Consider the following 26,965-nt stretch of genomic DNA (forward strand, 5'->3'; position numbering starts at 1 on the left):
TCTTTTTATTGCTGCACGGAGCACTCCTCACTTTCCAGCCTGGTGCGTAAAAAAAGCCCAGAAAAAGACGCATCGATAGGATCAGCAATGCGCTTCAACGTACGCCTCTTTGCACCGTGATTTTTTCTCCATTTCATGTCGATCGCAGGTAATCCCAGTAAAATGCTGACCAGTGAGAGCGCATTCATACCAAGCTGATAAAGTAGAAAAATGACCAGCATGGCGTGTAAACAGAACAAGCAAATGAAAATGAAGTGCGTTCAAACATTGTGTAGGCTTTGTGACAATTATTTCATTTTAAAGTTTCTTCATCATGACACACATTTCTGAATCCAGGCTAATCTGTTAATTTCTCTCCTTTAAATCACAAGGAGCATATTTGTGTTTTTGTCACTCTGAAGGCCAAGACTCCTAGGCAGAAACTTTTAGGTTAAGATCTCTCCCGCTCTCTGAGAATCTTTGTGAACATGCGCAGTGATCTTTACTCCAAGAGTAAAAGGAGCTGGATTAGAATCAGAAAACATCACATTTTTTTCAGCGAGTTGTGCTCGCATTGGCCGTTTCACAAATCCACACACATCTGGGGCGTAGAGTCCACGCGTTTCCTAAACCAGCGTGTAAAACGCATCGCATCTAACGGGGAAACGTGTTAAACTGCGCTGTTTCACTTTCACGTGGAAACTAAATCATTCAGGTGATGCCAAAGCAGATTATTTTTTGCAAAACAAGGCTGACTTAAAGTTTGAAACTCCGTCTTCACGCTGGCTGAGCTGGAGCTCCATGCTTCCCATGAATCCACTCCTCCTCCAGGCGAGGTTCACACTGGAAATCCCTGATATGTGGCTGAAATAAAACAATTCTGCAAAGAGGAGCGGGTCAAAATCCCTCCAGAGAGAGAGAGACGCAGTTAGGTTTAGGGGACAATTACTTTTTCACTTCAAATATATTCTCATTTGAAAATTGCATTTCTTACTTAACTGAGGTCATCTTTGTGTGGTTTGATGAGCTGAAACATTTAAGTGAGCTAGAAAACCAAAACCGGAAGACATCTGTAACGAGAGAAATAGCTTTTCTGCATTTTTGGTTAAGAAATCTGCACAGAGAACAGAAAATAAAAATATCACAATCGTCTCAAACTTCAATTTTTTTTTATTATTTGTACATTCACCACTGATAGGCGTACTTAAGGAATTAAAAACAAAATGAAATCTTTGTACTAAAAATGATAAAATAACGATTAAAAAAAACAAAAAAAAAACAATATTAAAACCATCGGTGGGGAAAAACGTATAATGCAATCTCCTTTCTCGGGCCTGCATGGACAGACCGGGCTAAGGGAAGCGGGTCGGAGGAGGGAAAGATGGAGAGAAGAGCTTCAATGAGGATTATGATCCGAACGCGAGTTAGTTGTGACGGCTTCTCTCCCACAGAGAGCTAGCTCATCTCTTAACAGAGAATCAGGAACACTGCATTGTCTTAGTAGTTTTTACATTAAGTGAAAAATAATCCAGAGCTGCCTTATTTAAAGACTTGATTTTGCAGATATTTTAAGTCTGTACAAAATGCCAAAACGCGGATTTCGATATTTTTGTCTGATTTCTGCAAGCCTCTGCGCGGGCGAACAAATTTTCTCTTTAGGCAGGACTTGCAAAAGTAGCTTTCTACTACATGCAGCAACAAAGGAAGTTCTCAGCAAATCATGGGACGCTCACCCCCACTGCTTAGAAAGGAAAATCAGCGTCTAAAGTTTGAAGAAATAAAAGTTGTTTTAAATTGTCCGGTGTGCCGTCCTGATACTCCGTCAGGACGGCAACGGAAAGGGACGATTGGCAAAGGCATAAAGAAAAAGGATGACAAGATCGAGAGACTCTGGAAAACAACACTGCAAACATCATGGTCTCCTCCTTAAGCATGATGGGGGGAGGGGGGGAGGCGTAGATGTGCTTTAAAAAAGATGAAATGACATCAGTTGGTCCTCTGTTGGGTCTTTGTCGTAACAAAGTACATGTAGTGAAAGGCAAATGCAGGAGGGTGGTCTTGAAGACAGTTCCATCAGCGCCTCCTTTCTCTGGGCTCGCTCCGGCTGCGGGAGCGCCGGCTGGAGCCCGCTCCGCTGCCCCCCGGCCGGCGCTGGCCGTCCCTGCGTTTGTCGTTCTCCCTCTCCCTGTCTCTGCCCCGGTCTCTGACCCTCTCCCGCTCTCGGCCCTTGTCCTTCTCGCCCTCGCTCCGGTTTCCCGCGGCCGCTCCGGCGGCTTTCGTTCTCTCCTTGCGCTCCTCGTCCCTCCTCTTCGCCTCCTCCTCCTCTTCCTCCTTCCGCTTTTTCTCGCGCTCTTTCTGCCGCTCCTCGCGTCCCTTCACCCATTCGGCCCGAGCGGCCTCTCGCTGAAGATACTGAGATGAGAACGAGTGAAAAACAACAAATGAGACGTTCGGCCTCCTCACAGAGAGCTAGTTGGTCGTGGAGTAACAGCGATTGGTTCAGCTCTCACCTGCTCCTCTGTCAGCGGGAGCCAATAAATGCAGGGAACCGCTTTAGTTTTGCGGAACAAGTCATCCAGCAGCTTAGCGGGCGGATCCTCGGCTGTTTTTAAAGAGCAGAGCAGAACGTTTAACACCGTTTAACACCGTTTAACATTTTACGCCGCCACACACTGAAGCGTCTAAAGCCGGATGTCTCACCCTTCTTTTCTGGCTTCTTCTCCTTGCTCTTGGCCCTCTCCTTTCGCCGGCGCTCCCTGGACTGCGACCTTCGGGGACCTCCCTCCTTCTCTTCTCCGGCTTTGCCGAACTCTTTGACCTTGTCCCGGTCCCACTCCCGCTCCGCCCGGGCCCGCTCCCGGCGCTCCATCTCCCGCTCGCGCTCAGCCCACTGGTCCCGCTCGGGGAGCAGCGGGGGCGGGCCCGGCGCTCGTCCTCGCCCCGCGGCCGCTCCCGGGTCCTCTCCTCCGGGTTTGTTGGCCGCAACCGTGGGGTTTTTCTGGTAGTCCAGCTGCAGAGCAGAGAGGGACGCCATGAAGCCACAAACGGCCGAATGTGTGACGGCGTGACGCAGAAAGTGGGACCGTAACGCTCCTACCTCCTCCTGCTGGCAGAAGTCGACTCTAAGGACCTTCGGGTTGCTCTGAGGCCATTTCACGCCATGGAGGGCTGCCCGCGTAGCGACCGCCTCTTCAACACTCGAGTACTGCACAGAGAAAGAGTCAGAAATAAAGTACAAGGCGAGCTACTAAAAATAAGGAGTACTGCTAATGACTTACAGTGACGTAACAGTGGGACTTGATCTTATCTATCCAGAAGCCTTCCTCCACCAGAGTGCCGGTCCTGCTCAGCAGCTCCTTCAGCTGGCCCAGCGTGAAGGGCCTCACCTGAACAAGACATTACAAACAGTAAGACAACATGGCGCTGAACATTACTGTTGGTGTTATTATTAAAAGGTGGATGAGGGTTATTTACAGAGCAGCTAATGATCAGTTACCATTTACACCAGAAAGCCATAACAACAGAGCCAAAACTTTAGCTCAGTTTTCTTTGTTTAATCCATGAGGATCTCCAGCAGTTGTAGCGTCGTTGCAGGCGTGCGTTAAATATGAGCGATTTATTGATATATGACCTATTTAAACTATTTTTCCCTTTATGAAGCTTAACTCTAACATTGACGGACCACTTGGCTCAGTAACAGATGACTCACTGAAATAAGCCAAAATAAGGCAATCATGAACCGTTAGATGCCACCTGAGTGAATTATATCTGTTTAACATCCACTCAGCGATAAAAGCCTGCGAGAGTTTAAAGGTTAAATATTAGTTATTTACATATATGCCCTCACAATTCCCTGACGTGTAAAACGAGTTCCTCCATTTACCACATTGCCTCTATAGGCGCCAGTGATTCTGGTCGTACTTCCTGGGCGAGCGCATGCATGTGACGTGCTGCGAGCTCTTGTTCTCGTCACTACTTTGAGTCTCCGCCACCACTGATGCATTAGCGAGAGAACACCGGCTAACTTCAATATTTAGAGCTTTCTTACCTGAGAAGACATTATGCTTCTTAATTAGAAATGTTCAATTTCTGAAGAAATTGAAGAAGGCGCCCGCCTTGTGGTGCGTATAACTAAAGTTATTTAACTGTTACTTGTAAAAAAATAAATAAAAATTTGCAGCAGTGGGCCCAAGCGGCCCCTTAGTTCGCTTTTGGCTGGGACCGGCCTTGGGTGTCTGTCTGCAGCACCCAGACAGATGAGTCAGAGTGTATGTAATTGGATTAGAATGGAATACTTTGCCTCGAACAGCGTTCAATCTTTCGGGAACCGTAAAAGGTAGAGACGTAATTGTTTCTGCGTTTATTTCGTAACAGATCGAGGAACAAGGCAATCTATGGGTTTTTGCTGGAAATATTTGAATAGAGGCGTAAAAAAAAAAAAATCATGAAAACATGTGTGTTTTGGATTTGCAGATGGCTTTTTCAAAACCTCTCCATAGGAAATGAATGGGTTAGGGTTTGGGGTTGTTGCTGGTCTTAGGTGAAAAGGATTTGTCTTCATCAAAACCAGCCGACAGGAGAAGGTGTGCATCGAAGCAGCATGGAAAATTGGTGTTATTAAAACACGATTAAATACTTCAATGTAGCATGAAAAAATTAAATATGGGAATAAAAATGTTAAAGGCTTCAATAAACGGTGAAACGTATTGATTTAAATTCAAAAATACTTATTTAAACCCAAAGGAAAATTAAATGTTGGGTATAAATGTAAAACTCTGAAATTGCCATACCGGGTTTCGAACCCGCAACCTCTTGATTGGCAGCCAAACACCTAACCCACTGTACCAAAGACCAGTGCAATGCACAGCTCTAAATTATGGAGAGGTTAACTGTGTTGAAGAAGTGATTTTTGGTCAATTTTGTCGCCAGGGTAACTGGAAATGGCGTCAAGTACAAAAAGCCCGCTTCACGGCATTGAGACGAACGTTTTGATGTATAGTATGTGGGGGTAGACCCTACGGTTCGGCCTGTATTAACGGTGACGGACCCTTATTAGGTGGATAGTATTAGGCTCCGCCATGCAGTCACAGCAGCAGATGCTTAGTCATGCTTGGTGTAATTTCAACGTGTTGCCAGAGGGGGCAGACGTCTGCAAAAACTCTGGATCTTGCGCTGTGCTCCTTTAACAGTGATCTGCTGTAACGAGCATAACGAGAACGGACAGCTCAGAGAACGCCGCTTCCTCTTTGAACAATGTGATTTGACCCGCAATGAATCATGGGACGGTGTGGGCCAAGAAGGATACACCGAACCCATCCTTTAAATCTGGGGAACAGGAAGAGGAATTTTTACGTAATTGTCCTACAAATGCAGCCTTCGAAGGACGCGGGCCCTGAACTTGGACCCAGCTGAGATGGAGACAGGAGGTCTTTTATGTATCCCTTTCTACTCTGTTTTGTGCTTCCTCTTGACTAGAAATGCTTTTTTATACAATATACAATTAAAGTCTTCTTCAATTACAGTCATTTTCCCATACTCATCTAAAAGTGGAAACTAATGATCTTATTTCATGCTTTCCATGACTGCACAGGGGACCTGCTCATTTGTCAACGAGTCCATTTTCACGCCGACTGGATGGGTCTAATTCTTAAAGCTGGCCAGAGTCAAACAGGAAAGTTCTCTCACCAGGTTCCAGATGTGCACGATACTGGAGACTTGGCCTCGAGGTGGAGAGGGCTGCCTCGCTGTGCGAACAGGGTCATCAATGGTGATGGAGACCCCCGTTTTCTGCTGGCTGATGGAGCGACGAATGAGAGTGTCGCTGGGTGTCACTAGGATAAAGAACGGCCAATGACACACTTTAGTCATCAGTCTTAAATATTTTTAACTCTGGAAACGTATCAAGCTTTATACAGACACACTAATACTGAAGCTGTGAAAGTACATAGTGGCTAAACAGGTGGCTAAGATGAAAACAGATGTTAGGATTTATAAACAGCATCTCATAGCGAACACATTACCAGTGTTGGTTTCAGTATCCTGGCTTGCTAGTGTTGGCGACGGAGTTTCCACAGTCGCTGGGACAGAAGTGTCCATCTGCTCCTGGTGGGCTGTTTTACTTTCCTCTTCTACCTGAGAATCCTCCTCCTCAAAGTCTTCCCGCCTAATTCTCTTTGCTTCTTTTTGACCATTCTCTTGGCTTTCAACAGGCACCACCTTAAGAGGAGATGGGAGAGCGAGGTGTGACACCAGTGGACTTGCTCCTGATGATCATTTTAAGAGCAAAGAGCTGCAGTATCACCTGTGTGACGGTGCGTCGGATCTGAAGGTCCTGGTCAGGGCGCTCCTCCTCCTCCTCAGTCCCAGACAGAGCAGCTTCCTCAGGATGTAGATCTACTACAGCCTCCTGGCCTCCAGGCGGCTTGATCTCAGGAATCAGGGACTACAATAAAGACAAAGGGAAACATGGGTACTGGTACTTAGTCATGGAGCGGAGACGGCATTTACAACAGTTGAGAATTGTGGTTTTGTTCAACATGTTTTACTAGTTTTATAACGCCACCAACTCAAAGAGGTTAATCATTGTGAAATGAAAGGAAAATTATGCATGGTTTTAATGACTTTTTGTCATTTACAGTATATTTAACTCATCTTTTCACAATGAAATGCTGAAGCACATTTCTTGAGGGGGTGTCTACCAGCTTTTCACATCTAGAGTCTAAAGTTTCTTTTCCCAGTAGGACTGGGTGGTGGGCAGCTCTCAACATAAATAAAGGTTTAGTTGTGGACTTTCTAACAGACAAACAGGCTTTGACCGTTTTCCTACTGGAAAGTGACCATCTGCCCAAATCTCAAATGTCTTGCAGCCTCTTATCAGGTTTTACTCCAGCATCGCCCTGGATGTAGCTCCATCCATCTTCCCATCAACTCTTCCTGCTGAAGAACTGCAGCACGATGCTGCCACCAGCATTTTCAACCTGTTCATGGTGAGATGCCTTCTTTAGTTTCCCCACCACACAGTGTTTCGATGTTGGCCAAATAAACATCCCCGTTCAGGCTCCTGGCTTTCTTGTCACTACTCTTCCATACTTTTAAGTGTACAACCCGGGTAATAGCTGCACAGTAGACGGCTCATCTAACCTGAGCTGTGGATCTCAGCAGCTCCTCGACTTATCGTGCGCCTCTTGGCTGAATCTCTGATTAATGCTGCCTTTGCCAGGCCTGTCAGTTTAACAGGACATCCATGTTTAGGTAGATTTGCAGATGGACCATAGTCCATTTTCAGACGATGGAATGAGGAGATTTTGCTTTATAACCTCAACCTGCCTTAAACGTCTCCACTTGGTTCACCCTAACCTGTCTGCTGCTGTTCCTTGATCTTTATGATGCTGGTTGTTCACCGATGTTCTCTAACAAATCTGAGACTTTTACATTTCAACTGGATTTATCCTGAGGCTAAATTATCCACAGCTGGTATTTACTGCTTCGGTGATTTCTGAAGGCAACTCGTTGCACCGGGTTTTATTCTGGGTTATCAGAATAAAGACAGCTGAAGAAACACATTTTTCTATTTTCATTTAAAAATTTTCTTTTAAAACCATGCATCATTTTCAGGGTTTCCCCCACTAGGGCTTTATCATTTTGCCAAAAATCTAAATTTCAACAATAATTGCGATTTCATTTAGACTTTTCTCTGCATTAACCACAAGCAACAAAAATGGCCTGTAGATAAAGATGTTTGTCAATAAGGACTATTTAAAACAAGAAATGTAACGATTTTTAGAAATCAGAAAATTATTATTCAAGAGAATAACTTTTTGAGTTGGACATCAATCCTCGTTGAACATGAAGTGCAACCAACAAACAAACCTAGGTATTAAACAGTTTGACCAGTACTTAATGCTTTGGTGAGATTCCTGAAAGTTTCTGGTAAAAAGTATGAATATATAATCTCTAAAACAAATAATAAAATTAGATTATCTCAACGCTGCAACTCTCCTTCCATGTGGAGGAAAACCCACTTTAAACACATTACCATTAATTGTTACATAGCCAAGAATTGCACACCTCAGCATCTGGAAATTGTGTCTTTTAAAACTGCGATTATATTGTAAATGCCATTAATTGTCCAGCCTTATCCCCCACTGTGTTATAAACCTGGCAGCTGTATAATACGGTAAAAACTTCTGCAGGGATATGAACTGTGTTCATTAGAAGCCTAAAAACCCATACAGGTACCACAGTGTGAGTTGTATGTTAATCTGCAGCAAATACCTTGAGTGAATCAGTGGTGATGCTGATGGAGGGCTTTTTGACAGTGACGGCTGTACTGGAGCCCCACCTCCTCTTACGGCCTGACACCGCCCCAGACTCGTGCTCCGCCTCGGCGTTGCCTGGAGACGGTTTAGTGCCTGGCAAAATATACAGAATACATATATCTGATACGACGGAAATATACATTGATTTCAATGAGTTAAGGTGCATAGTTTAGGTTTTTACCCTTATATTAAAAAGAATGTTACAAATCATTCAAATCAAATGTTATAGGATTAGGGAAAAACAGGGACAGAGCCAAACCCTACTGACGAGTGTAAAAGTACTGTACTTACTGCTAAGGGAGATCTTACGTGCAGAGAAAGCCTTTGGTGTCTGTAAAAAAAAAACAAATGTTTTTTAAAGACATGGAAGAGGTGAGAATGGGACAGCATGGATGAAAAGCAGCAACATGGATCAGATCAAAGAGAAGATGAAGCAATAAGGGAAAAGAGTAGAGACTAAAAACCGCTGTGCAAGAGATGTTTTTAAAATCATACCAACTGAGTTCTAAAAGTCTACATGAGGGGTTTTATTGGCAATAACTCAAATGACAAAACACTAAAATGCAAAAAAGACCAGTGATTTATTAACCAGAGTCCTTTGGATGCATCAGGCTCCTACCAATAGGAGGAGGGATGAATCCGAACAGATCAAAACCAGACGCATGCTTTAACAGCGGCTGTGCTCACAAACCCCAGATTTACTAAAACTGTTCAAGGATCTGCAGAAACAGAACTGCAAGTCTTCCTTTAGCCTAAAGGAAAGGAAACCTCAAAGTCCAGCTAAATGCAAACCAGAGAGAAAATCATTTGTGGTTTCAGAGATCAAAACAAGATCCAACCCTCCGTTCAGGCACATTGCACTTCATAATCCAGTGTCTGTGGCAAACGTATCATAAAGAGACTTTGCTGCCTGGTTGTAAAAGCGAAGGGCTACAGAGATGAAACAGAAATCACCAAGAGGGCGCCATCCCCTTATTAAATATACTGATACAGTTAATAGCTCCTGAAGGCCATCTTGATGAACTTAAGGCAATCTCTGTTGTCAGGAAAGTTCCTTTAGTTCATCCTAGTGGGATCAAGCCTGAGCTCTTTAGACCAGTGAACAGGTGGAGGTGCAGCAGTAGCAGCACGCAGGTACCAACACAGCAACAGAAGGATCTTCAGCATCACTACCACACAGCAACCAGTCGGAGTTTACACATGAGCCAAAGTAAGAAAAGGGCTGCTTCTGTCGATGGCAAATAAAATAAACAGATAAAATATAAATATTTCCCTGCGACAGACTGGCGACCTGTCCAGGGTGTACCCCGCCTCTCACCCGTTAACAGCTGGAGGTCGGCACCAGCACCCCTCATGACCCCAACAGGGATAGACGTGTTAGAAGATGGATGGATATTTCCCTTTATGGTCCCACAGAGGGGAAATCTGTCTCAGCATTTTACTCAGCCTTAAGGGGGCAGTATGCTGCCACTGAGAGGCGCACAGTCTGTGCTCAAGGGTCTTGCTCAGGGACCCAGAGGAACAGAGCGAGTTTCAAACCACCGACCACAGGGAGCTCTACAACACCTGGCTGATTTACCACTAAGCCCCCGCTCCAACAAAAGGTTTTAAAGCACAGGCAGATCAACAAAATAAATAAAATGATTTAAACTGAAACTGAAAAAAAAAAAAAAAAATAGGATTTTAATCAGAGACTAAATAAACATTTGAAATTTTTAAGGGTCCCACTGGTTTGCGTCTTTATTTGATGACAGTAAAGGCATCCTACATGGTTCAGGACCCCCGTGGTGCCTTACCTCCTCACTGGACTCTGAATACTTTTCTGGATCTGCCACAGCAGTGTCTGTCTCCTGCCTGTTTAGGGTTAAAAACACAGATCAAATATTTACTAAATAAACATACGCGTGTACTTGCTGCTGGGAGAGAACCGTTTTTAACCAGCAAAGGGTTAGGAGTTAGCGCCACAGCTAGCCATCAGGATGCCCTAAGCGCACAAGCTTTGTGGTGACTTCATCCGAAAAATAATGATGATACAGCGTGTATCAATGAGTTTCTTTTTATTACTAAAAAAAAACACTGCAATTTTTAACTTCTCAATTTTAATCTACCTAGATAACTGTGTTTTACCTATTGGGAAAATTAACCAAGAAAACAGATTTTAAGAGGCATTAAAATGAGGAGAAATTTATGTGTAGAGAATAAAATCCCACAATGGGGGGTGTAATACAGAACTAGGACTCGGCCTATAAACGCTGTTACAATAACACTTATTTTTTTGTACTGTTTTCACATGTTGTATTTGATTCAAACCCCTAAATACATCCAAAAGGTCTGACTTTACAGAGGAAACTGAGGACTTTTGGTTTTGATGAGCTACTAATGACTCTTTCTCAGGAAGACAAAGCTGCTCATGGTCACATGGGTCAAAGTCTACAGATAGTTTTAGATCAACAGACTGTAACGCTGCTGTTCAGAGGAAATCATTTTTTTTTTTTTTTTTTAAATCAGAGCATTAGCATCACAGAGGGAAAGCAGCAGGAACTGTGCCTTGCTGGTGCCGTTTCAACTTCTCTCTCCAATGTGGTCTTTGCAACCGGAGCTTTTCAGAGGGAGCCGACTGGCAGGTCGGATATTTCAGTCGTCCCAGGCCAGAGAATGATGTGCCTGGATCTATATAAAGTCCCTTAAATGAAAGTTGCGTCATGGGCGTTCCATTTTTTTCGGGTCACGTGATCTCATGCGGCCATTTTGGGTCTAGGCTCAGCTAAGCTCAGCGCGTTTACAACACTGCGAGCGACCGATTTCTTTTATTTTTCTTTTATTTTTTCTGATTATTTCGAGTATTTCTTTATTTCGAAAATAAGCCACCATGCCAGGGTGTTGTGCCCACAGCTGCAGCAACAGCACTGATAAAGGGACGCGGATGTTCCGTTTTCCAAGCGATGAAGAGCGGCGTTTATTGTGGATCAACGAGTCAGTGGCTTGGACCAAGAGACGGACAAAACTTACAACCTACAACAAACTCTCGCTTGTGTGAGGTATGTGGGCTTTTTTTTTCTGAAGTCAGGGTTTCCCGCGGCGCTAAGTTTGGCGGCCGCCTCGCCAATATAAAAACAAACAAAAAAAAAAAAACCCGCAAAGCTTGTCTCTCCCCGCCAGTCCCCAACCGCTAAGCCGGGCATACCCTGTACGAGTTTTTCAGTGGTGGTACTTATATACATCTCAAACTGTACGATGGAACCGCGGGGTTTAAAAAGTTCACCGCTCACGATCTGTGCGGCGCGACGCTCGGACGCGACCGGACTGCGTGTCCCCTCTGGGACCGCTCGCTGTGGTGGCAGAGGCAGGCGAGCGACGGTGGGTGACAGTAAAGTCCCTTAAATGATTTAAAATTTTAAAATCATTTAAGGGACTTTAGGTGACAGGGACCCAGAGCAGGGGGTCGAGCCCAGCTCACGCACCGCACCGGCGGCCGCGCGGCACGGCAGGTCGCCCGGCCCGCCCCGCGAGCGGAGGCGTGCCGAACCAGGCGGCCAGCGCGTCGCGCGGACCGGAGCGCTTGCCCTCCCCCCGCCCCGCGAGCCGACGTCTGGGCCCCGCGGGTCCCGGGCCGGGCGAAGGTCGCTTTGTGGATGCCTGCTCCCCTCCCTCCCCTGGCGGGGACGGAGAGGAGGGGAGGGCGCTCCCTCGTAGCTCTGCTTGAACAGCAGGATGCGCTCACGAAAACCTCACGACGGCCGACTGAATTTCAAACATGTTTGATTTTCACCGACCGTCCGATTTATGTGAAATTTTCTTCTGGACTTCTTGCTTTATTTCATTGTGCTGTAGCATAATGTGTGTCTGATTTTTGTCCTATGGGACCAATTCTGGACTTCAAGACAGTAAAAGAGAAGTATACAGTTCACTTAAAAATGTCTCTCTCAAGTCTTATTAAAATGTAATATCAGCTTTTCTGGATGCCTAGTAGGTGATCATCAACACTCAGTTGTGTTTTATTCAGAACACCTGCCTGAAGGGTATTAGAAGGTGCGAAACGCGCATAACATAACAGTGTTAAAGCGCCTGCCTGTGGCAAGTTTAGACCCAAAATGGCGCCACTCGCTGAGTTGGCGCAACTTTCATTTAAGGGACTTTAGATCTATATGTTGTTCAGATACATAAAAGTCTCCCAAACTGTGGCTCTCATTTGCAGCGAGGTGCCGATTTCCAAATGTAATCGGCACTAAGACCGCTCTCATATCGTTATAATCCTGTTTAACTCAGGATTTTGCTGTACTATCATAATAATTATAACCAGTCTTTATAATATCTGTGTTGGTAACAAAATAAGAACAGGCGTCATTGCTGACTTCTGGGTATTTTCTTTATGCAACAACCTGACTCCTTTTAAAGATTTAAAGTACTTCTCATTATTTGTGATGACAGACGTCCTAACCAAAATTTGGGACGTATATTCAGATCATTACAATGATTTGGTGTAAGGCTATATTATGGTGATGAGCATTAAGCTATGATCGAGCTCAATGCAGCAGCTAGACAGCGCCGTTTGGCTCTGATAGACATCGCAGGACTAAACACGCCTCAAGTTTCAGGAAGTCTCCCTACTGCCAACGTCTAGTATGAGAGCTGCAGACTCTTTTATACATGAGCCTCCTGGTCTGTGGTTATATTTGGAAGCAAAATAATATAAGGTGCTCCTGTTAGTTGTGTCTGATTCACCAAAAGGAAACGGTGGTAGCCCAAGGTTGCACAGATAAAACTCAACTCCAGTATGAAAACAACTGCAGCGATGTCTCAAAGCAGCCAAACAGACCTTTGTTCTTCCTTTTCTTCTTCTTCCTTCTCACTGTGTTTTCTCTTCCTGTTTGCATCCTCTCTTCTTGTTGCCTCTGTCGCTTGTTTCTGGTCAGGGAAAAAAAATACATAAAATGTCAAACAAACTGCACGCTGAATGTTAAAGCTTCCAAAATAGAAAAGGTCAAAGTTTTCATTTTAGTAGGTTTAACCTTACAAAATCGAATTCTAACTCCTATACACATAACTCTTATGCTTAAATAGCATAAAATATGTAGATTGTAGATGTAGACAACTACAATTTATCACTGAATTTAGAACCATCTCTTCACATATGTTAGAAATCTGTCATTTTTCTTTCATTTCAGGCAATATTCAAACTAATAAAAAGGATAAATATTTTTCTAAGGGTGAGTTTGCACCATTGCAAACCTTAACGTTATAAATATAAAAGCGGTGCTGGTTTCCTTAGGCAACTTTTAACCACCTTGGATTTGATCATCAACAGCAGCACATTTCATTTTAAAAAGCAACCGGAGTTTGGGTTGTCAGAAGAAGCTGCTAACATGTTGAGAACAGCAAGAAAAACACACGCGACCTTCTTTATCGACAAGAAAAAAAACACTAAATTGTCCAGAGGAACTTTACCTATAAGGCAGACGGACAAGAAAAAACAAATAATTAGCTTGGCAGACACAGACAACCCAATAACGGTGCTCTGTTGGACTCAAGATGCACTTCCGCTCCGTTCTGCCGTGGTACAAGTTAACGCAGGAAAATGACGACTCAGCTGAAAAATAAATAGCAAAGCAACAAAACAAACCATTCTCCATTTACTTTTAAAGGCTTTTTGAGGCCAAAGTGGCTATTAAGAACACGGGTTATGGTGGAGCCACACTGAAGCTAACAATTAAGAGCAAAAAAAAAAAAAAAAAAGTAGGAACCTGTGGTAACATACCATGCTGCTGCTGTTGTCGATCCCAAAAGAAAATATGATGCAAAACTACCAGAATGGTAAAAATGGCTCAGGGCTGCTGCTCAATACATTTGCATGGACAAGATCCTTGTTTAAACTGTAAAAGTGTTTTGTGTGCGCTAGGCCCCTGTTTGTTTTAAAACAATTTAGTTAGAGAATTATTCTTTCTTTGTCCCTCCGTAGTGAAATTTATTTATATAAGCAGCTAATTGACAGGTCAATGTAAGCATGTGGTGACACACTAAAGATAAGCAATTCTAATAAAATAGACAAACTGCATGACTGAATCATTTATAAGTACTTCCCTAAAGTATATTAACACACTTTTACTAAGCGTCATCTTGTCTGTTTTGCCACACAGCGAAGTGACACTAATAATATATATAGTTCTATAAATAAGGGTTGAATCGTCCCCTTACTTATTACTTTAACCTTAATAAAGGAAGTTAAGAGGAAGTTAAGAGTCAAGTTTGTCGTATTGCAGTAAATCCTACTTTTTGTTCTTAACCAGAAAGAACCCTGAGCCTTAATAAAAATGTGCAGTATGGGAGATGGTATAAAGTATCTATCTTAGTATGCATAACGATGTTAAAATAGCAGGAACTGGAAGAAATAAAGGCGTACATTACTACTGACCGTAGTGTGAACATCACCAGCAGCAGTGTTAATCCTGTTTACAGGCAGCTCTTTTTTAGAGCAGGAGGCTTTTGTGCTCTCTTTTGAATCCTCGGATTGGGACTTAGCTGCCTCTGTAGGCAGTCGCGATGAGCCTCTTTCATGTTTCCCTTCCTGAAATAAAAAGGAAAAGGGTTGAAAATAAAAAAATAAATAAAAAAAAACATAACATTGACTAAATAAACCTTTATGCTTTTTGAAAATGCATACAGTGCTGTGAAAAAGTCTTTACTGCCTTAAAGACCTCTTGATTATTTTGTGTTTTTGTCACACTTGTATTACAGAGCCAATACATTTTAGGATGTATTTTGATAGGTGGTGGACAGCCTACAAAATTACTTTATGTTCATTCACTACTCACCCAGGATGTCACAAAAGACATAATTTGCTTCAATTAAGGTGAGAGGTCATGACTCATCATCAGCTACGTTTACATGGACAAAAGTAATGGGAATAAAGGGCCGATCGGAATAAAAAAAAAAGCGTCATGTAAACACAACAATCGGAATATGAGTGCGCATGTGTGCCCAACGCAAACGTGACGCATTTCCTCACTGGCGAGTGGCGGAAAGACGTCGGGAACCAAAACTGTCGGAGCTCTCGATAAACATTTCTATTGGAAAAAAATAAAAGAGCTCAAAACTGTTGCTTACTTAGTAACGTTTCAACCACAATTAGAACATCGTGCAAACCCAGCCTGGGCGCTCGGAAGACAAACAAACTCGTATAATACTACTTTATTTATTTTTGTTGTTTAACAGAGACGGAGGTACTTCATTATTCTGTGTTTTTTTTTTTTTTTTTAGGGATATTTGATAACTGCACCGCATGTCAGAGTGGTTCTATTCTGAATAAAACCAGGTGCAAACAGTAAACATAGCTAATGAGACTGGGGGGGAAAAATCTACGTATGGGACAGCGCCATGGTGAAAACTACTGCTAGCCAAAATGAAAACAAAGCTCCTTCTCAAATTTGCCACAAAAAAAAAAGAAAACAACCAAATAACATCTTGACAAGACAAACGTGAAACTTTTTGGATTGTTGAAACATTTGCTCTCAACCAGAAAATTATGAAGACTAATATCCCGTCATTAGCTTATGACCTAAAGCTCTTATGCACTTAGGTTATTTAGAAAGACAATCACAAGTAACTCCCAGTTTGCAGTCATGTTTTAGAACGGTTGTTGTTGTTCCTGCCTTCATCTCAAGTCTACCTCTGAATCGGTCCTTTTAGATGCTGGAGCTTTTCCTTAGACGGGCTGCTCATAGTCAAAAACACTTTAATGTGGTGGAATTAAAGCTAATCTGGAAAGAAGAGGGCGCCATATTCTTTCACAGCAACATAAAATACTCCTTGCAAATGCTGGGAGGCAGTGGTTGCTGCTAAGAGGCTCTTTTGCACTGCTTGTTAAAAGCCCTAAGATTTTGGAGTTTCAATACTTATTTACCCGCGTAATTTTACTTTCCCAGGTTCTTTACTTTAACGAGTAAATAGTCCTGGGTCTTCTGTAGTAGTAGGGTTGTCAAAATGATTGATGCCTTGATGTAACAGACACTAGAAAGTTGAATTATTCCCACGTACTGATTTGTGTCAAAGTGGAGACAAAGTAATCTATTCACATTCTCCCAAATTGTCACCCTGAGCAGACCGCAGCACACACTCCGCCCATTTCCTCCCACGCTCACCTGACCAACATAACGACCTTCTGCTGGAAGTTTAAACTCTGCTTACATGTCAAGTACAGGCAGGAGTAAATATGCAACAATCTTTATAGACAAGATAAACATAAAAACATCCATTAAACAGCTAAAACAATTCCAAGAAAAAGACTGGATAGCACACACAGAAGGGGCATTTGTGAGGTCTAGACAAATGGTTAGAGCAACATCTCCTTTTTTTTTCATGCTAAATGAAATATAATTACTGTATTTTTCAGACTAAAAAAAGTCACTTTTTTTCATAGCTTGGCGGAAACAGCGGCTTGTACACAAATTTTAATTGGCAATTCATATTAACCATGAACTAACATGTAAACATTAAGTCTATAACAGCAAGGAGGCACTCTAGGCTTGTGAAAACTATACCCTGCTCTTGTACCACTCATAAATTAATTGAAACATTAACTTATAGACAACAAAGAACACGTTTGCATGTTGTTTCTCTGTTTCAGTATGCATTCACGCAGCAGAGCGTTGTGTGGTGCAGCTCGAAGGGAGAGCCAGACCGTGACAGAGCCCTGTTTTTAGGCTGTCTGTGAAGCTAATAACAGCTAGCGCTAGCATACAGGTCTGCTGTCTGGGCGGTTTAAAACTTCACTGAAGCACGTGAGCTTTATGTTGTTCTGAAACATCCGTGTCATGCTGTTAGCTTAGCACGTAGCACCATTACACTAACGGTCTAATTTAAGCGTCATTTTGACAGCTTTCAGCGAAACGCACCGCTACGCTGGCAAGAGCCTGGCCGGTTTGAAGTTGCTAGCTTGTTATGCTAATTTACCCGTTCAACCTCCGAGGGATGTTTCGTATTATTCAGCCGGTTGTGGATCCAGCTGTCTAACTGAATAAGTCGGTTCACCAGATTAAATCTCAGTTTTTAGTTCTGGATTGTGTGAAAATAAACTTCTAAATAAAGGGCCGGTGCGATTTATAGTCTAAAAAATACGGTACTCATTTAAGAATAGAAGAAGTGCTAGATAGAAGCGCTCCGTAGTTTTGATCCAACTAACCACTACCTGCAGGACTTTCATTAAATTGTTAGAAAAAAAGAAAGAAAAGTAAACAACTGTTAAGTTAGGACTTTGTTGTTTGGCCTTTGGATTCCTATTACTGCCGGACTGAAGGTGAAGTGCAATGTTCTGTGAGACTTCTCCATACGTCAATAAGCTAATGCGAATTGTACCTCACCCCGACGTAAAGGCGTAACTCCACAACCAGACAAATTTGAAAAAATGCCACCAAACTGGGACGTTCCAAGTTGAGATGCAAATTATTGAGTTAATGTAACGTTGATTGATATTTCTGACGGACTAATGAGTAATTGTTTCCTAAAAACTGTAGCGTTCTCTTGTATCAAGAGGGTCTTCCCATAACTTGAAGGGCTAGATTTTTACAATGTGCTAAATTTTAAAAGGAGGCCCTTCAGGCTAAGCGTTGTGTGTTTAGTTGCAATTTGTCGATGTTTGAGAGCGACATGAGACGGTGATTAAAACTTCCCGGTATAAATAGCTAACATGCCAGCTGTTATCAGCTTGACGCACAGTACGTCTCCTTCGAGGCGCAGGACACAAACACAAAATGTAAGAAGAAACAAAGGTGGATTTTGGAGGGCTTACCAGTCTACTCCTGGAGTTGGACAGTGGTTTGTCTTGAGATGATGAGGATGACGCAGATGATCGAGATGAGGAGGACCCAGAATCTGAATCTGAAGAGGTGGAATCATTCGACGATGATGCTCGTCTTGCTTTTTTCTCTTCTTTTCTTGCCCCACTGTCCCTCCTCTCCTCGGGGATTGAACAGTCTTTCCCGCCATCCGTCCCCTCAACAGAATCTGTAGTCTTTGGCAATATTACCTCTTTTCTCTCCAGCTTGGAGCCGTCTTCTTTGGGAGCTGGGCGTGCTGCGGTCCGGTTGGCGTTCAGGCTGTCAGAACCAGTCCCTGTAGATCCTACGGACGCAGGGCTAACATCCTGGTTGGACTGAACCTGTACGTCTTCCTGGCCAGTGGACGACGGGCGTCCTGGTTTTTGTTCCCCAGCCCTGGTGGATGAGGTGACAGGGGAGGCCCGAGGCTGGGGGGTGTCAGAAAACGTACGAGGTCGCTTAATAACAATAGAGGTCGAACCGGACTGAGATGGAACCGGGGAGTCCCTGAAGAAGCGAAACTTCTTGTGTGATTGTGGAGACAGAGGCGTGGAAGCAGAGTCTGCTGGCTGGACTTCACTCTGGGCTCCCAGAGAACGGCCGTCTTCCTGCTCTGAGGCGGGCTTGGCAGCAACGCCCAGCTCACCGCTACTTACTGGACGAGCAAGGTTGCTTTCTCTCTCTTTATCTTGTTGCAGGACCTCCTTCTGTTGCTTCTCTACCGTCTCCTTGGCTTTCTCCTTCTCAGATATCTCCTGCTCTAGAGCCCGTTCTTGCTTCAAGGCTTTCTCCTTCTCTTTCTCCAGCTCTAAAGCCTTTTGGCTCTCGGTATGTTCTTTCCTTTCCTTTTCAGCTCTTTCTTTCTCCATCCTGTCCCGTTCCAGAGATGCCTCTCTCTCAGCTTGCTGCTTCTCCTCCCTCTGTCTGCTTTCCCGCTCCTTTTTCTCCAATGCTTGTTCTTGTTCAATTCGTTCTTTTTCCTTCTTCTCCAGCTCCAATTTTTCTTGCTCTAGAGCTTTTTCTCTTTCCATCATTTCTTGCTGTAAAACCCGTTCTCTCTCAAGTCTCTCTAACTCTGCAGCTTTCTCCTTCTCTATTCTTTCTTTTTCTAGTTTTTCCTGCTCAAGAGCTTTCTCTCTCTCTATCCTTTCCTTTTCCAATCTCTCCTTCTCAAGAGCTTTCTCTCTCTCCATCCTTTCTTTCTCCAATCTCTCCTTCTCCAGAGCTTTCTCTCTCTCTATCCTTTCTTTCTCCAATCTCTCCTTCTCAAGAGCTTTCTCTCTCTCAATCCGTTCCTTTTCTAATCTCTCCTTCTCCAGAGCTTTCTCTCTCTCTATCCTTTCTTTCTCCAGAGCTTTCTCTCTCTCTATCCTTTCTTTCTCCAATCTCTCCTTCTCAAGAGCTTTCTCTCTCTCAATCCGTTCCTTTTCTAATCTCTCCTTCTCCAGAGCTTTCTCTCTCTCTATCCTTTCTTTCTCCAATCTCTCCTTCTCAAGAGCTTTCTCTCTCTCTATCCTTTCTTTCTCCAATCTCTCCTTCTCAAGAGCTTTCTCTCTCTCAATCCTTTCCTTTTCCAATCTCTCTTGTTCCAGAGCTTTCTCTCTTGCAATCCTCTCTTTTTCCAATCTCTCCTTCTCAAGAGCTTTCTCTCTCTCTATCCTTTCCTTTTCCAATCTCTCTTGTTCCAGAGCTTTCTCTCTTGCAATCCTCTCTTTTTCCAATCTCTCCTTCTCAAGAGCTTTCTCTCTCTCAATCCTTTCTTTTTCTAATCTCTCCTGCTCCAGAGCTTTCTCTCTCGCAATCCTTTCCTTTTCCATCCTCTCAGCTTCCAGCGCTCTCTCTCTCTCCAGCCTCTCTTGCTCAAGAGCCCGTTCTCTTTCCTTAGCTCTTTCTAGCTCCATTGCCCTCTCCATCTCTTCACGCTCGCGTTTTTCCCTCTCCTCCTTCTCTTTCCGCAGACGTTCTTCCTCCAACGCCCTCTCTCTTTCAAGCTCTCTCTGCCTTGCTAGCTCCTCCCTCTCTTTAGCCAAAGCTTCTTCTCTCTCCCGTCTCATTTTCTCTAGATGCTCTCGCTGCAAAGCCTTTTCTCTCTCCTCTCTTTCTAAGGCCTGCTGTCGTTCAACCCTCTCCCGCTCTTCCCGCTCTAGAGCAATGTCCCTCTCCCGCTCTTCCTCTGCAGCTCGTTTCTGCTCAAGCTGTCTAAGCTTTTCTTGCCTTTCCAACTCAAGTGCCTTTTGTCTTTCCATCTCAATCGCCCGCTCCCTCTCTCTCTCTTCAGCTACAGCAGCCTTGCGTACACCCCTAGGTAACTGGAGGTGGGCTGAATGTGTACCTCCAGACCCTAGACTGTCTGGAGGCCCTTTTCCAGGGAAAGCTACGGTAGCAGGGGAACTACTGCCTTGCCTTTCCCCTTCACCATCAGTACCGTGCCAACCTGCTCCAGAGAAGGCACCCTCCGACTCCATCTTACGTGCCAGAAGGGTAAGTGGACCGGGCTTACGGTCAGCGTGCCCACTTCTCTGCGGCTCAGGGCTGCTACTGCGGCTGCCGCTGCTGGAGGAGCCAGAGCTGGAGGAGCTGGGTGAGTGCCGGGCAGCAGCTACAGGGGGACTAGGTGGGCTTTGTTTGGGGGTGTCAGGTAAGGGGAATGATAATTCAGGAGGCGGGGACGGAGGTGGTGTTGGCTGGCGGAGCTGAGGAGACAAAAGGGAAGGGATGTGTTGCTGCTGGGGCTGCGGGTGACGCGCCGCGCCGGACCGCGCTGTGGGCATTCTCGCCGGCTCTCTGAGACTCCTTCTTGGGGCGTTGCCCCCCCAGTCTTCGTCGTCGTCACCGTCCTCCTCGCTGTCGTCGTCGTCGCTGTCGCCCGCAACTTCGCTGGAGGCAGAACCTCGCTCTGAGGCAGGAGCTCGCGTGGCCGTAGAGCCAGAAGCGGGGGGGTTGGACGCCTCTGGCTCCTGATTCCTGTTCGCCTGTCCTGCATTGACTGAACCAAACAATCCCTCTCCATCTGAGGGCCCCGGTGGCTTGTGCTGCACAGCTGGTGTGACTTCCTGATGAGCAATAACATGAGAATTGGAGTTTTTGGAGAATTATAATAGTCTTTCTTAGTAGTATAGAGACTAGGAAAAATCTCTAAAAGTAATAATTCACAGCGAACATGTGAGGGAAGGTAACCTGTGCCTGGGACACCAACATCTAACTTTTTGGCCAACATGCCACTGTGCTGCCATGCCATATGGGTGCTTTTCTTTAGCAAGGACAACAAAGCTGGTAAGATTTGATAAAATGATTGATCATACAGAGAAAACCTGTTGGATGCTGCAAAACACTAGTTTTGAGGTCCCCATTCCAGCAGCACAACTCTAAACATACACTCAGACACGCAATGGGAAGGTTGCCCCAGTCAACTTTAAAGACCAAAATCCAAAGGAGAAACATTTAGCAAGACTTGAAATGTGTTATTTAAGTTAATTTGCATGCAAAAATTGTGGACAAACAGATCAGCGTCTAGATATTAAAAAAGCTAGTAGAGGTACATCTCAAAAGACCTGCAGCTGGTATTGCAGCAAAATGTTGCTCTTCAAAGAATGAACTCAGAGTGGCTGAATAAAAATGGACACCACAAATTTCAGCTAATTATATGCAATTTTTTTTCAAAAACCATGTATCCTTTTCCTTTTACTTGATAATCATGCACACATTTGAGTTGGTCTGTCCAACTCCAACAGGAGTTTGAAGTTTGTGGTTATAACACCACAAAACGTGACGTACATGGCCCTCTAAGTTTTCCGGTGCAACCAAAAAGAAACTTTTTAAAGTGCAAAGGTCTGAGAAAACGTTGAAACATAGGCCCGAAAACAAAGACGGGTCCTAACCTGGGCAGGAGGAGGGCACGGCGTACTGTTGTTGACCTGCGTGTGGCTCTCTTGCTCTGTTCACAAAAGGAAAACGACAAAGTTTACAGCAGACCAACACGGTGCATGACAAATAAGAGCAAAGGAGAGGACAGCACTTACCGTTGGTTTCATACGCTTCACGAGCCTCTCTCTCCAGACGCTGCCTCAGGAGCTCTTGTTGCTTGGCCAGATACTGCTTGATAAAACTGTTCTGGCTCATTTCCTCACCAATCTAAATATAGATAGGGTTTTACAAACGACGAATGATCAAGTGCAAATCCTGCAGAGCCAACTGAACGTACTTTTAGCAGACATATAAGGGCTGCGTTAAGGCACGGTCAGGTTATTTATACATCAGAGATGGGTACTTAAAAAGACTGCCAGCCATTGAAATTAAAATAAAAGCATCTTTGAGCTTTACCTGAGAGTTTGGCTGCAGTCCAACATGCGGAGTAGAAGTCTTCTGCAAATTCTCCAGCATGAGAGCCTGTTATTGAGACGAAAGGGTTTATTAATACGGGACGGAGAATATAACTCCCAGAAATAGTCTTTTTAATGCTTTGTCAAATTACAACCAAAAATAACAACTAATTTTAGCAGTACTTATTTGTATATTCCCCAGCGGATACTTAGAACCACTTTTTGTTGTTATTATATCAGCATCTCCTTTGGAGTACGTCAGATAGCACTGAATATTGAGAGACAGAAAGTTTAACTCTAAATTACTCAAGCTCAGTCAGACTGGATGCAGAGCGAGTGGTGAGAGCCAACCTCGACTTTCAACACGGCGGCAACATTTTTTGAAGGCGCTGGGTTCTTTCTGGTTAAGAGCAAAACATCTGATTTGTTACGATAGAAACAAACAAACTGAACTTTAACTTCCTTTATGGAGGCAGAGTCAATAAGTAAAGGACAGTTCAGAATCCACGTAGGGCAGTGTTGTAGTACTCGAGTCCGAGACTCGAACTCGAGTCCGAGTCATTAGCTAAATTTAGAGACTCGTGACTTGACTTGGACTTGAGCACTGATGACTCGAACTTGGACTCGGACTCCTACATTCAGATCATTCTGACTCGGAAATTGAGAAAAAGACTCGACTTTTTTTTATATCATTAGGCTATAATTTTAATATGTCATTAGAATATTATTTGGTGTATGATTTTAATATCTAAATGGCGTACTGCGCACGTGACATCAGCAACGCCCCTTGCCGCTAAGGAAGGGCAAACAGTGTGAGAGCGCACGTAGCAGCCAGCCATTACACATGCAGCAGATACAACGATATGACCGACTTTACAGCTGTTAAACTTTCACAAAAGGATGTCCAGGCGCCTATTTTACTGGTAGAACTGTGGAACAACATACCAACGTTCAGCTCAAACGATGGCTTCAGTGTCAAGGGCTTAGAAAGTCTGGAAAACTGGCCGAGTTGATAAAACGGTAAGTCGATGTTTTTCTCCTGCTCGGCGTTCATGGTGTCATCGGCCGTTTTTTTTCTGTTTGTAGTCACCGTCCAGGAATCGGTATAAATTTTCCGGCCCGCCGAACAATTTAGTCCGGTCCGGTGGCCAAATGCATTATCATTATCCAACGGCTGTATCTCCTCGCTGCATCGACCGATCCACACCAGATTTGTTGTGAGTAATGGGGGAAAGCTGCCGAACGCGTTTGTGGGAATCGCCCGGTGGACGGGCGAGGAAAATGCGTGACAGCAACTGCGGTGGGGGGCGGCCGGCGGTGCGCGAACCCAGCCGGCCGGCACCGCGGCGGTGGCCAATAGGCCGGAGTGCGCTTGGCTGCGAGGGCGATCGACGCCGCTTGCGGCTTTAACATCCTTCATATGCGGCCTATCAGCGTACCTCGAGTCGCTGTTGCACGTTCCATAACAACAATGTTTAAAAACCATGGTTAGGAGACGTCTTAGACTTGGAAAAAGCGGTAGTTTTACAGAGTAAAACCAAGGGTAACTACAGCGAAAGAGTTATTAGTGCAATGGAATGTTACTGCTTCATGTCATACATCACACGTCAATAGTGACTCGACTCGGACTCGACTCGGATTTTTTTTTTAATGACTTGGACTTGACTCGGACTTGAACACTGGTGACTCGAACCTGGACTCGGACTCGAGGCATAGTGACTTGACTACAACACTGACGTAGGGAAATGTATAATCTAAAACCCATCTCTTTGTTTGGCAAACAATATGACACCAATAGAGTTATCAGTGTTAATATCCTTCATGGAATGATGTACATTTGATTCAGTCATGCGATTTTTTCAACTTATTTTAGTTGCTTCCATTTGCTGATGATACAAATAAAATGTTACTGCTGAGGGAGAAAGAAAAGCTTTTTCTAACAAACATGTTCCACACAAACATAAATCCCGACACATACACAGCATATTTTCAGAGTGTAAACAAGGTTCTGGTCCACGCAGTTGTACGAAGCAGCCGCCGTGTATAATTCCTGCCTCTCTGGTAATTTAGCACCATTTTCTTCTTCTTTAGTGCTCGACTGCAGCAACGCGGTAGGTGGGTTCCTACTTATTCTGCTCTAATTGTCAGCTTCAGCCTGTTTGCTCTGAACAACGCTTTACCTTGTGGATAAAGACGGCCGCATACGTTTTTCCGGCTGGACCCGACAAGTTGAGAGCGGCCGCGGTCGGAGGAAGAGCGACAATTTGGCCAAATGTGAACGGGTGGGTTTATGTCAAACTGGACATCTTACGGCTTTCCCTTCATCGCGCGTCCATTAAGCCTGAATGTGTTGGCTAAACAGCCAACAGTCCTGTCAAGAGCTTCTTCCACATCAGCGCTGAAACTCCGCAGCTCCTCCAGAGTGACTCTGGACCGACACCTGGGCTTAGCACATCGGCCGATACCGAGCCGATACTACCGTGGAATGAATGAACCGTGTACCTCGCCATGTCTGTGCTGTTGAATTTACCATCGTTATCACCACCCAGCCCAGAAGACTGGCTGATTGCCATGGCAACAGCTAATGAGCATTCCTTAATAAAAATTACCCCTCGCACCGTGCTTGCTCCACGTTGCTCAGTGTTTGCTCATCGCTAGCTGCTGTGCGTGATGATGTAACCGGCGTTGCAAACGCAGCATTGGAGTGAGTAGATGGCTGCAGCTGTTGTATGACATTAAGAAAAAGAACTAAATGACTGTAAGGGCATCATTCCTCCCATATCCAATCCAGCTAATTAGTCAGCGTCAGAGTCAACGTCTGATCCGGGTATCAGATCAGTGCATCTCTAACTGGACTTTATTTTAGGGCTGTCAGACTAAAGGGGCCGCATAAAGATCCACACCGCACTTTCCAGATTTTTGTGCAAAAAATAAATAAATAACTATTTTTCTCCCCCCCCCCCCATAATCATGCACAGATTGGTGTGTGCATCTCACATGAAATCCCGCATAAATATAATAAGCCTAAAATTAAAAACAGTCAACAAAGTATCGGCAAACATGCTCACCATACTTTTTTTTTTTTTCTAAAATGAAACGTGTTGGTCTTTACTGGTAAAGCTGATAGCAACAAGCAGCCACAGCACGTATGGATACAATTTAACCTATCAGAATGACACTGGGGGGGGGGGGGGGGGGTCACTTTAAAACACAAAAACAAGTGAGTTGTTTAACTTCTACGTATTACAACAATGATCGGTGCGTGCACGCTGCAAGGAGCCACCAGGCGAACTGATGCAACGTCAAGGCCACCGGGTCCATTTTTGGACGACTTCTCATAAACGTGCACCAGATTTAAAAGTAGCAACAAGTGACATAAAGCCCTACATTAACACAAAGCTCGATGACATACGCTTGTCAATAAACACCGATTACATTTACAATAGCAAAAAAAGAAAAAGAAAAAAAGAAAGAAAAAACAGAAAAACAAGAATAAAACCCAATTTGCCAACCACTGACATCTGTGAACCACTTATTTAAAAAACTGCTTTTTAGGGGGCTCGTTAGTTCCCCGCAGACGGCGGGCTGTTCTGACGGGATACAGACTGGCCCCCAAGTTTTAATGGCGCATATGTGGCCAATGTAAACAAAGTGGCGCAAAAGCGGGCCGCCCGGCACGCCAACAGGGTTCACTTTGCAGGGGACGACGGAGTGTAAACACCAGCGAGCCAGCGGCTCGGGCCAGCGCTCATTTCACTGCGTTAGCAGGCGGAAGCTAACAGGCTAACAGCACAACATCAGCAAACAGTTCAGGCTTAGCCACCAAGTTGGCCGAACTACGGGGCGGCCGTAGAGTGCGGCGGGGCCGTGCAGAAAAGCGCCGCAACAAGCAAAGTGCACCGAACAAGGCGGCGTTTAACAGCCGGGGTCAGCCTGGAGAACTCCTCCACTCCGCTCGGGGAGTAACGACAGTCAGCTATCGGCCCTCTCCGGAGAGCATCAGCCCGTCTCATCGTTAGCGCCAGCTCGGGAAACACCAGCCGCGCCGCGTCTCGCTGGAAGCCTTACCCCTTTGAGCCTTTTGATGAGGGCGTTCTTCTGTCCGCTTTTCGACAGGCCCCTCTCCTCCAGGGCCGCCTTCAGGTCCGCCACACGGAGGGACTGGAGCGGTCTCCCGTCCAGCGTAACGTCTTCGAGGTCCGCCATTTTCCGTTCCTCTAGTCAGTTCCCAGCGAGTTCGCCGAGCGCCGCCCTCCTCCAGCCTGCGTCACCGCCGCTCGTGTTATGAGGAGTCGAGCTCCCCCTGTCAAGATGGAGCGCCCCGGTACTTGCGCCTCCACACCGTGTTTTACGGCCGCGCTGTAACTCCATGGTGCATTTACGTCAAGTCGCGCAATGAAATTTACACCTGGAAATAGGTAAAAAAAAAAAAAAAAAAAAAAAAAAAAAAAAAAAAATATATATATATATATATATATATATATATATATATATATATATATATATATATATATATATATATATATATATATATATATAT

The 26,965-nt window shown here is 44.6% G+C and overlaps 1 protein-coding gene across 1 annotated transcript; it reads right to left on the reverse strand.

Annotated features, from left to right (window-relative positions):
* Nucleotides 1-1,131: 1,131 nt before the first annotated feature.
* On the reverse strand, nucleotides 1,132-26,699 carry acin1a (apoptotic chromatin condensation inducer 1a). The gene is made up of 18 exons (XM_036138010.1): nucleotides 26,494-26,699; nucleotides 22,427-22,492; nucleotides 22,126-22,237; nucleotides 21,985-22,040; nucleotides 18,079-21,159; nucleotides 14,707-14,859; nucleotides 13,114-13,202; nucleotides 10,094-10,151; nucleotides 8,589-8,628; nucleotides 8,254-8,390; nucleotides 6,281-6,421; nucleotides 6,000-6,195; nucleotides 5,665-5,810; nucleotides 3,258-3,365; nucleotides 3,077-3,184; nucleotides 2,680-2,989; nucleotides 2,490-2,581; nucleotides 1,132-2,391 (listed from the first exon to the last, which is right to left on the reverse strand). The coding sequence occupies exons 1-18, from the start codon at nucleotides 26,629-26,631 to the stop codon at nucleotides 2,053-2,055; spliced, it is 5,370 nt and encodes a 1,789-aa protein (XP_035993903.1). The 5' UTR covers nucleotides 26,632-26,699; the 3' UTR covers nucleotides 1,132-2,052.
* Between the last annotated feature and the right edge of the window lie 266 nt (nucleotides 26,700-26,965).

The sequence above is a fragment of the Fundulus heteroclitus genome, chromosome 6, assembly GCF_011125445.2.
Source record: "Fundulus heteroclitus isolate FHET01 chromosome 6, MU-UCD_Fhet_4.1, whole genome shotgun sequence".
NCBI lineage: Eukaryota > Metazoa > Chordata > Actinopteri > Cyprinodontiformes > Fundulidae > Fundulus > Fundulus heteroclitus.